Below are 12,619 nucleotides of genomic sequence, written 5' to 3'. Positions count from 1 at the left end.
TCTCAATCAATTTTGGAAGCCTTCTTCACAGCCTCAGGTCAAATGCAGTGTTCTCTCGTGGGTCTGTGCCTTTAAGCACAGAAAGTTTAAAATTCACAGCATCCAGCACTGGGGGATTTTCACTCTGCTGTTTCTCTGCCCTGCAGGTGATGCTGGCAGACAGGAAGGGCACAGAGGAGCTCTATGCAATCAAAATCCTGAAAAAAGATGTGGTGATCCAGGATGATGATGTGGAGTGCACCATGGTGGAGAAACGAGTCCTGGCACTGCAAGATAAGCCCCCGTTCCTGACCCAGCTCCACTCTTGTTTCCAGACAGTTGTACGTGAGCTCTGATTTTCTTGCCACCCTGATGTTTCCCAGGCTGCTGGTCATGGATTTTATCACTCCAGTAACATTTATTATCATCCAACCCACGTATGGTAGCCTCTGCCCGTAGAAAGTGGTGAAGAAATCTCACGTGTAAATACTCCTTGTGTCTTAAATATAAAAAACAGTTTTAAAGATTTTCCTTCATGAAGTTATTGGAGCAGGCCAGCATGACTAAATGTGTCTGCTTTGCTAAGTCAGAGCCTCAAGCCCAGATTCCCAAAGGTTCACAAATACTTTTAAAGCTCTGAGGATAGTACTTGAAAAGTCTTAATGGCTGTTATTATATTGTGGGGTTATTAGTCATGAATCAGTGTTGGTGGATTTAATTTCATTTTCTGTCACTTCTTGGTGACACTGAGGGGCCTTTTTTCTTCTTTCCTTATAAATATGTGCAGTGGATATTTGCCCATCACATTGCAGAACATCTCCCAGTGACACATTTGAGGTTTGATCTGATGGCCCAGTGTCACTGTGCCAGCCTCTTGGATGACATGGAATTATGGAATTACTGAGGCTGGGAAAGTCCTCCAAGATCACCAGGTCCAACGATCAGCCCACATTCCCCATGAAACCACATCCTCAAGTGCCTCATCCACACCATCTTCCAAAGGAAAACTTCTTAGCAGCAATTAAAAATGGCCTCAAAGCAATCTGGAATTTTTTACCATCTTGGATTTTTTTTTTCATTTATTTTTAGAGACAGATTTTTCAGACTGAGCTATATTTGTATAATTCTTGAAACCGTCGGAGACAAATAATCTGTAAAAGCATGGCACTAAAATTGGCAAAACTAGACAGATCTCATCAATCATTTACTCTTGAAGGTTGTACAAAACATTCCATTTCCTGATCTATAATTTTTTCCCTAATAATCCTAAAAGCTTTTTAATAACATGCTAGTGACTTTTTTTTTTTCTTTTTGGCTGATCAGTGAATATCTAATCCTGTCTCTAATCTATTTCTGTGCCTCTTTAATACTTTGTCCTAGGACCGGCTGTATTTTGTGATGGAGTATGTCAATGGTGGGGATCTCATGTATCACATCCAGCAAGTAGGAAAATTTAAGGAGCCACAAGCAGTGTGAGTGTTGATGTATTTGAATCATACCATCATCTTGATGTTACACTCTAGGAGGATTTGGTTTCTTCTGCTTCCCAGGCTCAGGATGAAACTCAGTCTGGCCTTTGTTTGTTTTTAAGGCCCAAAATCTGAAGTTTGTGTTTAAAGTGTTGTTTGAACACATAGACCAAAGGTAGCTGTGTATTTATTCAAAAATACAGCACAAACAAAGCCAGGAGAGGCTTCTTGAAAAGTGACAAGAATTTAAACAGGGCAGCAGGAAATTAAAGATGTTACTTCATATTCTGATGTTGTTTTTAAAAGCAAATACTAAAAAAAAAACAGTGAGTAGAACACTTAAGTCTGAATTAGTGCCACAGAGAAAGGCAGTACAAATAGACTCAGCTCTGTGATATAAATTAGAGTTTATACAAGATAAATTCAATGTATAGCTTGTAAGAATTTCTGTGATATATTTGTGAGGAATTAATAAGGAATTAGGAGTTGTTTATCTGCATGATTCTTTTCAGGTAATTGTACATCTGGCACATGAGTAAGCCACTGAAAATTATCTGTAGCATATTTAAGAGTGAATAGATCCATCAGTACTATTTTAGCCATCCTTATAATACCTCATCACCACTTGTTAGTGTTTCATAAATCATTTACTAATCAAACTTCAAAATCAAGGGTGACCAACTGCTTTAAGCATTCAGTTAAAATAATTTCTCATTTTGATTTAAGCAATCAGGGCTTGTTTAAACGAGAGGCCTTCTAAATAGAAGTGTTTCAGATGCAGACAAACATTTTAACAGCTCACAGAATCAAACTGAGATGGTGTCAGATCATCCTTGACTCCAGCTAATGCAACTTGCCAACACTTGGCAAAATCTGTGGTGCTTCATGACAGCTTTTGCCTGTGCTGCATCTTCACACGTGTTCACAAACACCTCTGATGGAGTGTTGCAGAGCTCAGTTGCTTCCTCTCCCTTGTGCTGAGCCTAAAAATTAATCTCATTTTTAAATAATCCTCTCGCTCGTAATTTGCACAGTTCCACAGCAACCAGCTTCGAACAGCCACCAGTATTCCATACCTCTTAACTGCATTCAGCAATTATATTTTATATGGTAATCATTTTAATTAGCTTCGTGTAATTAATCCATTAACAGGCTGTATAAAGGAACACTATTTCTGCAAATTATTTCATGCCATGTGAATTGCAATGTACATTGAGCTGCATCCTGAATTCATCAATCTGTGATTAGAGATGAGGACCTTTGCAGCAGAGTTAGTGCAAAAAAAGCTGTGCTCCAGCTGCACTGGTTTTTGTGGTCCAGGGAGCCATTTTCCATTTTTTTTAGATTGTGCATTATTTTATCATCAAATACTTAAAATGTATCTGTTAAGGTCCAGCTGAAGTGAAATGTCTTTCATGTCACCTGTATATATACAATATAAATCACATAGTTCATATGCTACAATATTGTCATCCTTTACCATGATTCATTTGCAATTTATTTTGCCAGAAGAAAATCAGGAGGCAATAAGAAATCTGTTGAATTTTTCTCCCCCCACACAGGTTCTATGCAGCTGAGATCTCAATTGGGTTATTCTTTCTCCATAACAGAGGGATTATTTATAGGTGAGTGTGATCTGACATAAGTAATATCTGAACTATTTTTAAAATCCCCAAATGATCAGTTTCTTTAACACTTCAGTGTATTTTTAAAACAGAAAGCCATCAGTGTAGAGCTCTTTTTGTTGTGTTGCTGCTGGTGAGGTGGAAACCCAAGCCCTTTTTCACCTGACCTTTCTGACACCTCTGCTCTGCCCCACTCAAATAAAACCTCTTGCAAATGGTAAACTCTATGTTCTGTATTTCTGGGTGATGTTTAACCATATTACACATCCAAAAGTCTCAGATGAGGGATCAGGCACAGCCACCTCTTCATTCCTTGTGCAGCCCAGAGCAGCTGTGGCTGCCCCTGGATCCCTGGAATGGCCAAGGCCAGGCTGGACAGGGCTGGGAGCAGCCTGGGACAGTGGAAGTGTCCCTGCTGTGGCAGCAGGAGGCACTGGATGGGCTTTGAGGTCACTTCCAACCCATTCCAGGATTTTAAGGCCGTTCTCAGATGTCTGCCCAGCTCCCTCCAGGCTGAGCCAGCCCCACGTGTGCACCCTGAACCTCCACTCCCAAAGAGCTGCAAATATTCCTAATTCAGAATAAGCTCACCCCAGCTGAACCCAAACATTAACCTTAAATTACTGTGATTCTCCTCAGAGATCTGAAATTAGATAATGTGATGTTGGATTCAGAAGGACACATTAAGATTGCTGATTTTGGAATGTGCAAGGAGCACATGTTGGATGGAGTAACAACCAGGACCTTCTGTGGCACTCCAGACTACATTGCACCTGAGGTAAACACTCACCCTTTCAAGAACCTTTTAGTCCCTTAAAGGAAATTGTCTCTCCACATTTTATACCACTGGGTTTGGATGGCTCTTACTCCATGGATGGCACCATTTAACTTCTGCAGGTATATTGGGTATATTTGTGAATTAATGCAATGTAACCAATAAGACTATTCACTATTTTAAGAAATACCTAGTTAATTGAAAAACTAACTTTTTGTGAGATAAGATTTTGCTCATTTCACCAAAAAACTTAAAAAAAAACCAAACAGGCTCACCAACTTCTGATCTTAAATTTGTAGCCTGGAAATATTATTATACTAAACTTTGCAGTTTGTGAAGTTATACAAACATAGGTGTTGCTGAGATCAGTAAATATTTCACTGGGAGCAAACAATGCTGCTTTAATCCACTCCTCCATAGGTTCACCCAGCTGCCAGCACAACTTTATTTAAAGGATTATTTGGCATTTTCAGGAAAACACAAATCATTCACTGGTTTTTGGGAAAGGACTCATGAGGTCTTGAAGCTTCTTGCTGACCTCTCTGTAGAAGCACTGTGGTCTCCTCCAGCCATGTCCTGCAAGCTGCCACAAGTTGCTGCTCCTCGTCTCAGGAGAGCTCCTGTCATTGAAATCCTCTTCAAAAGCTGAAAGATCCAGCCTTGAATGGAGTTGTTGTAATAAATCCATAATTTGCCTTGAGTTTTCCGTGACTTGGCCATACTGTGCAGCTTTCAAGCCACTGAAAATGACATTGAAGCCTGAACCAACTGCAGTGGGTCTGAAATGAAAATCTGATCATGAGAAGCCCAGTTGTGCTTTAAGGCACTGGCATAAATATGAGCTTAGAGTTAAGTCTGGGTATGATTTGTATTTCAGTAGTTGAGGTCTAAAGAATTGAAAACAAGCACATGTGGTGATTTGGATATAATTCAAATATATGAATATTAAAATCTGGTCTTTGTGCATACTGAGCTTTCAGGAGTCTTGATTTGTTTGGCAGCAGATTTGATGCAAGAGGCTGGATCCTGATCCAAGAGACTCAGTTGTTCACTGGCTACTGAGCAAGAGGCAGCTCTGGCTGGAGCATTTCTGGCTGTAATTGAATGTTTGTTGGAATAGGGGAGATTTATACACAGACAAGTAAATTAGTGTCTAAGGTGAATTTTGTCATCTCTGAAATTGGAATGAAAAATAGTTTGTTTTTTCCCAGGTTGCTAATTCATGCTTTTCAGCATGAAATGTTGTGTATTCTACACCCTTGTTTTTTTCCCATTTGCTGTTGCTTGCAGCAGGATATCAGAACAGCCAGAATAGTATTTCATTTTCTTCTGTCAAAACATAAATGAAGCCAATATTACAAATTAAAGTGTCCTTTCTGTGGCAATTGTCTTGTGCCAGTTAATGCCAAAGAACATTTTGTCAATACCAGAATGCTCAGTGTGGCTCAATGCTGGAGCAAATTATTTTACTTTATTTGGAAATTTCATATAAGGAAATAAGCCTTTTACCAAAACATCCAGTAAGTGAGAGGAAATTAGTCTGTTATCTTAAAAACAGATTTGCTTTTATTTTGTTTAATTGGCTGATTTTCTTTTGTCTCTGAGGACATTATTGTGACTGACAGTTTGATGACTAGTTCTGTGATGAACTTCAAAGGAAGGTTCCTGTTTCACTTGCAGGGGTGTTTCAGCCCATGTTTCCATGGGCTAAAATTTTGAAATTTCTAATAGATTTTAATGAGAATTCATTTGCACTGTCACATCCCTGCTGGGTGGAGATAAAGGAGCTAAATCTAAATAAACTCTTGAAGGTATCTGGAGTAGAATCCTGTGAGTGGGCTGCACTCCAGCCTGGAGAATGAGCTCTTTTCAGCAGCATTTGGGGAAGAATGTGGTGACTCCTGTGGGGCCTGAGGGAGCCCACGCTGCCCTGCAGGACCTGCCCACAGATGGATCAGAGAACACACAGCTGCCAGGACCCTGCAGGGACAGCTCAGCTGGTGTCCCCTGTCCCAGCTCTGCATGGAAAAGCAGAGCAATGCAGTGCTGCCTTCAGCAAAGTGAACCCCCCAATTTGGTGTGCTGCAAAATAATGTTTTCCCTTTCCTCTGAGTGGGAAAGTTGCCACTTGCTGTTACCTGGGTGTATAATGGGCTGGAATTATTGCTAATTTTCTTGTGCTGTGCAATTTGAGGAGTGTGCAGAGGTTAAACTGGTGGGATCCCAGGTCTGACAGCTTCTCTCAGGCAGAAAGTGGTTATCTTGTACAGAGTATTTCCTGATGTGCTGAACTTAAATATTTATGGTCAGAGTGGTAAAATAGCTGTGAAATCAATGAGTACTTTGTGTTTCCTTGACCAGTCAAGAGAGACAGGAGGAGATGGATGTCAGGAGGATTAGGGGGAAGGGATTCTGCCAGCACAGAACCCCACCATCAGCATCCCTGCAGCAGCCACAGTGCTGATTCTGAATTTCAGAGGAATTCAAATTACAAACTCCATTTCCCTTCTCTTCCATCTCACAGCCTCAAAACCTTTAGTTCCAACCCTGAATTTGCCAGGATTGTGGGAGGCAAATAGGTATTACAGAGGTTTGGAAAGTGCATTTGACTGTTTCTTGTGATAGTAATATTTATTTCTTTTAATAACTTAGTTTTAACTTTTCCAGCAGACATCATATATGCTCACAAAAGATTTCCTCTTGCCTCTGGGATATAATCTTTTCATCCCAACTGGCTACTAGCTGCAATGATCTAAACATTCCTACAAATTGCTGATATTAATCTCTGTGTCCTGCTCTTAACTGTGCCTTCCTTGGAGGCAAAATAGAGAAAAAAAAGGAAAAAAGCAACCCCTTCTGCCAATTTTGCTTGATGAGAGAAATTCCTGTGCTCTTTCTGAGTGCTCAAATGCACAGAACCTGGAAAGGCAGAAGCTCTTAATGCATGGCAATAGATGGGTAAAATGGGACATTTGAAATGCAAAAGGACATGAAAAAGGCAATCATTTAAATTAATGATGGAGAAGGAGGGAAGAGAATGATCCCATCAACTTTCCACTTCTGCCTGGCCAGTGAAAATCAGAAATAATAGATAGAGGAGGGTGCAGTTCTTCATCTCTAGGGACAGGAGCTCCCTCACTGCTCTGGGTGTGCTCTGCACACTGTGGTGAGACAGGACAGGTTCACCTCATACCCCAGCTGCTCCAACAGACACCAGAATTTGTCCATGCAGGTAGAACAGAATGACTTTGGCAGCTGCTGCAAGGCAGGCAGGGGTGGCTCTGAGCGCAGCAGCTGGGAGGTGGCACTCGATGAATTCTGGGTGATGAGGAGGGAGCTACTGAAAACACAACATTTAGAACTTGCTGACTTCACACCAATGCATGTTTGAGTGTACATTGAAGGCTCATCTGCTTCCTCCCACATGTAAATCCTCCCTTGAAGTGAGCATTCTTCCCTCTGGCTTGCACTTCCCAGTTGGTGCTGGGAGCAGCTCCCAGTCCAAGGAGCTCATCCATGGCTTCCACACGTGGCAAAGGGCTGGTCTGGCTTTCCCTGAGCCACAGCCTCCCCAGGACCCAGCTGCTGATTCCAACTGGGGGTATTGAGATGGGATTAAAGGGAGAAAACTCCCCATGCAGCAGACTGTGACAGCAGCACCTTTTCTACATGGAGATAATTCAGTGGAAAAGGTGGTGTCACTGCATTTGCAGTGGGACTCTTGCAGCCCTGGTGGTTGTATTTGTGTTTGTGTCTCAATTCCCACTCTTCCATCCAGGCCAGGGAGGTGTGTGCCAGCTCAGAGGGGCACTGCTCTGCTCAAACAGCAGAAAAACTGTGTGATTTTGAGCATCCATTGGAGCTTTTTTCATGTTAATTCTGCCTCTCCTGATTCTGTTTGATAGTTTCTCCAGATAGAGAAAGGCAGATTTCGTAGGGGAGGTTGCAGTTCCTGATGGGAATGCTGTTTGGAGAAGAACCCAGCCTTGACTCACCCCTTGCTGGATAAAAATCAGCATTGTTGGGTGCTCTGGTACAGCTTTCACTGTAGGACATGGCATTGCAGCATTTAAGTCATTTCCTCCTCTCAGCAATCCCATCAAACTCCTTCACACCAGGGACAGAAGTGAGCTGTGGGCTCCTGGACAGACCTGGCTGCCAGGTACAGAACCTTGGCAGCGTGGCAGCATTCTCTTTCTCACTGCTGTGGATCCATTTTTGCTCATTTGCTAATTGGAAGAAGCTGTTCCTCCCAAAACCACATACCTGGACTGCACTTGTTGTACAAAATGTTCTGCCCTTGCAAAACAATGACCTGAAAAATATCCCCTTTTTATTTACAATATTCTGTTCCATAAGGCTGGAAGCCATTGTCAGAGAAGGACTGAGGATGAAATGTTTTGTCATTTTCTGTGTGTGAAGGCCAGTGTTTTTCCTGGATGAAACTTTGAAAGTGTTTGGTGTTTCAAAAGGCAATATTGATTTAATAAATCAAAAGGCAGGAACTTACTGGTGATGGAAATGAAGGGGAAGTAACCAAGTATGTCACTATAAGATGAAATGAATGTCCCAAATATATTTTTTAAGCCTATATTACTGCTAAGAGACAAATAATATGGACTGCCTTTACGCAGGGTCTTCCAGATGAGAATCTTGTTATTATCTCTGCTTGTCTAATACATTCCAAAGCACAATTGATTTTGAAATCCTTGGGTTAGAAATATTGCAGTAATTTTTAAATTATGTGCTGCTGTATCTCAAGCAAGGACATATATCCACACAGAGACCATAATTTTCTTTAGTAGCCAGGCAGTCCTGCTTTATTGCACTGGTGACTCACTATTTTCCTGAGCAACTACAGAACCTGGCAGTTCAACTTCTCTTTCAGACTACTAAAAAATTTAGGATGTGTGATGTGTACTTGACTGGGCAATTTATTTCACAAAGAATAAAAACCCGAGCAAACAGGAGAATGAAATGCAAGCCCCTCTGGAGCTGTGACTGCCTCAGCTCCCTGCTCATTCCAGAGCAGAAGGAGAGAGGTTGGAGTCAAAGGCTCTGATGCTGTTTCAGTGGGGATGGGCAGGGACTGGGCTGTCCTCCATCCCTTCCCAATTCACAGAGTCCCTTCACAGTTGTTTAGAAAGATCTGAGGAGCACCTGCACCTCCAAACTCCTCCACAGCATCACCAAATGCTGCTCTTAAATCCATGACCTCTGATCTCTGAGGAGGCCCTGATTAAAGAGGATGACGCAGGGGGTGACCTGGGTGCTGCTGGCACTTGCAGCCTTTCCCTGTGTCACAACTCAATTTGTACTGCTCTGTGAGTCACATGTGAGCCCAGAGCATGGAAAATACTTGACATTTCCATTTGTCTGAACAGCAGAACCCCCTTTCTTTTTGGTATAGCTGCTGTTTTGTCCTGAGTATCACAATCATGCAACTTGGGAAAACTTAACTGAGGTTTTTTGAGGTTTGCTCTTTTCCTAAGTTTTGATTCCTTTTACAGCAGAACAAAAATACAAATATTGAAAATAAATTATTGAAATTATTTAATTATTGATAGTCCATAAGTTAAGTAAGCCTCATGATTTCAGACTTTGACACAAACAGTTGGGATAATGGTTTTGCCTTGTCTCCTGCATTGTGCTGCCATGCTTCCTCCTTTGGCCTCAAGTGCACATCCCAGGAAGTCTCTGAGCTGTATTTTCCAAGATATCAGGGTACCCAAGGGTGTGGGTGGGTTTAGCCTAACACTTGCAAAACAATCCAACTCCCACTGAAACCTGTGATTAGCTGGAGTGAGGATTACAGGATTGTCTTTCTGGCCTTTTTCAAGGAAATCTGTCCTTCTCTGCATGTCACACATGTACCTAATGCTGGGGTGAGTTAACACAGGGGTTTTTCCTTTGCTTTTTTTTTTTGTGATTATGCAGATTATTGCTTACCAGCCCTATGGGAAGTCTGTGGATTGGTGGGCATATGGTGTGCTGCTCTATGAGATGTTGGCTGGCCAGGTAAGATTCCCCCTGCCGTGCTCTGTGACCTCCTCCTGCCCTCCAAGGCTGCTCTGTTTCAAGGCTCCCTAAAGCTTTAGACCATTACAGGATAGGATTGAAGCCTTTCATTCTGCTGTTATCTCCTTGTACTCTTGACTGACTCAACTGAGAATGTATTTAGGCTTTAAGCTCTTTATGTTGCACCCACATAATCAAGCTCAGCCTTTGAATACAGCTCCTTTGTACTGCAATAATGTTATAAATAGGCATCTTCAGAATTGAAAGGGAGACACTTGAGCAGGAAAATGCATGTCAAGTGGAAGAAATACCATTTAGGAGTTTGAAACCACAGGGAAGCATAATAAGAGTGTGTATAAGCTCTGCATTGCAGTTAAGTCCCAAGAATACAGTTTTTGTACTGTATGTCCTGGGGGTAAAATATGGGTCTGAGCACTTGGAAATGTGCTCAGTTACAGACCCCTCATTCTGCACAGTTAATGAGAGGCTGCTCTGAGTCACTGGGGTGGGGAAGCAGCCCTGTGCTGCAAGAAATGGCAGAAAAGCACCAGCCTGAAGGAGTTCTCTTAGTCTTGAGTCGAAAAAGATCCCTGCAATTGGCTTTCAGGGAGTGTTAGGTAAAGGCAGGCATTTTCCTAGCTTAAAACATACACTTGTAAGAAATGCCTTTAAGAGTTTCTCTGCAGAATTCCAGTGAACATTTTAAAAGTTTTAGTGTGTAGCAACTGCAGCTGCTAACATTTGCAGGCTGAATTGCAAATATTGTTCATCTGAATGCTTTGTGGGAAAGGAGATTTATCATTAGCTGGGCTTGCACAGGGCCCATATCCTGGGGATTTATCCATGGGCACTTTCCCACCCCTGTATTTTAAAATATAGTGCAGCCCTTTCTTGTGATAGTCTCAGCAGCAGAATCCACAGCCAGGACATAAAACAAAGTGGAGTCCAACTGGAATGAAGTGAGGAATGGATATACCTTAGCACAAGGTGATTGAAAGTTATTCTCCAGACTTCACCCTTTGAAGTATTTTGCCTGTCTGGTGCACAGTAGCTTTAAAAATGGATTAAAGCTGATGACAAAGATAATCTTGCACACATTTCATTAACCTGGCTGCCATTCTTGGGACAGAAATGAGCATTTCTCCTTGATTTTAATCTGAGACTGTCAAACACTAAGCTTCTAGGTCAGCAGATATCCAGGCTGCAGATTGCTGTGGGTTTGGGGGATGTTCCTGGACCAGGAGCATTGCTGTATATGGATGTTTTTGGGCATGGTGTTGTCATGCCATTTCATAAAAAGTGGAGAATTTAAAAGCACAAAAAGGAAAACTCAGTGAGTTACTCACTTGTGATTTATTTTCAACAGCCTCCATTTGATGGGGAAGATGAAGATGAACTATTCCAGTCCATAATGGAGCATAATGTTTCCTACCCAAAGTCACTGTCCAAAGAAGCAGTCTCCATCTGCAAGGGGGTGAGATAAAATGTTATTTTTCATTAAGTTCCTTTTGGCAGTCCTTGTGAGTCACTGGGTTTGCCTGGCTCTGACACAGCACTGTAGTATTTTAAAGTGCAACTTCTGTCAGGCAGTGCTGAGCTGTGTTGTCACTTGGTGTCACTGGTAAGTGCTGGGCTCTTCCCACTGTGCCTGTTTGTTTTATGGAAAGAACAAATGTCAGAGTCAGTGGCTGCCAAATGCAGAGCAGAATTTATAAACAGGACCATGGTGTGAAGAGTCTCCCCCTGCTTTGCCTCTCAGCCCACAGCAGCACAGCCCCAGTTCTGCAGGGTGAGATTTCTCAGCTTGGCTGGAGATACTCCAGCCAGTCCTCAGCCCAGAATGCCTAATGACAGCATCAGAGCTCAGGAGTTGAGGAGAATAAATTTTAAATGTAGGTGAAGATTAGCTTATGTGAAAATCTTCAGCATAAATGCAAGGAAACCATAGCGAAATTCTGACCCAGTGGTACCTGTGTGGCCTAAAATTGCTCTTAGATACTAAATTAATTTTTTTTTTACTTTTGAGGAAGATAATAGATTTGTCTTCAGGGGATTAGCTTAAGAAAAAAGAATTCATTTGACTTTCCTTTGATTCCATGTGATTCTCCAGAGCACCATCAGTCTGCAGCTTTTCCAATCCACTGCTTGTAATGGGTTATTTGATGTCTGACTTACACTGATAAAATACCACTGCACTTAGTTAATTTGGTATTTACATTCTTTCTATCATTTTCAACCATTTATGAAGTATTATACATGAGCTGGATATTAGTCCATTAAAGAAAATCATCAAGGAAAAGGTGTTTGGAACAAGAAGGTAAAATGAAAGACCATGCTAATTTTGGAGCTTATCCCAGTGTAGATGTGCTGGCCAACAAAAAATAAACATGATGTATTTTTGTAAAGTACATTCAGATTGCTGCCTTGTCGTGACAATCACATATTCAAACAGCACAGCTTGAACCTGATGAAATTGCCCTGTTTTCAGCTCCCCTGTTTGCTGCTTCTGTGTGCTCGTGTCAAGGGAGGGCAGAAAGCTAAAATTACCCTGCACCTTGAGATTTTGAGCAAGTCTCTGCGATACTGACATGTTCTTCATCTGCTAAACTGACAAATTGATCTCAGGTTTCAGTGGGAGTTCTTCCTGAGCTAAGGAGTCAATATGAGAAAGTTTCTGACCCCTGCAGGCAGTGGTAGCTCAGCAGTCCCAGGACTGGGCACCATTGGGCAAGACAAACGTGCCCACTCTGCTC

At 41.9% G+C, this 12,619-nt stretch overlaps 1 protein-coding gene across 1 annotated transcript in view; it reads left to right on the top strand.

Moving 5' to 3' along the window:
• Positions 1–12,619, top strand: part of PRKCA (protein kinase C alpha) — a 149,325-nt gene that overhangs the window by 124,328 nt on the left and 12,378 nt on the right. The window contains 6 exon segments of the mRNA XM_036394402.2: positions 147–320; positions 1,360–1,451; positions 3,011–3,073; positions 3,713–3,851; positions 9,786–9,866; positions 11,233–11,340. Coding sequence (XP_036250295.1) covers positions 147–320; positions 1,360–1,451; positions 3,011–3,073; positions 3,713–3,851; positions 9,786–9,866; positions 11,233–11,340 — 657 coding nt within the window.

The sequence above is a fragment of the Molothrus ater genome, chromosome 19 (assembly GCF_012460135.2).
Source record: "Molothrus ater isolate BHLD 08-10-18 breed brown headed cowbird chromosome 19, BPBGC_Mater_1.1, whole genome shotgun sequence".
Lineage (NCBI taxonomy): Eukaryota > Metazoa > Chordata > Aves > Passeriformes > Icteridae > Molothrus > Molothrus ater.
Note: the sequence above shows the minus strand (reverse complement) of the source record. Positions and strands in the feature narration are given on the sequence as shown.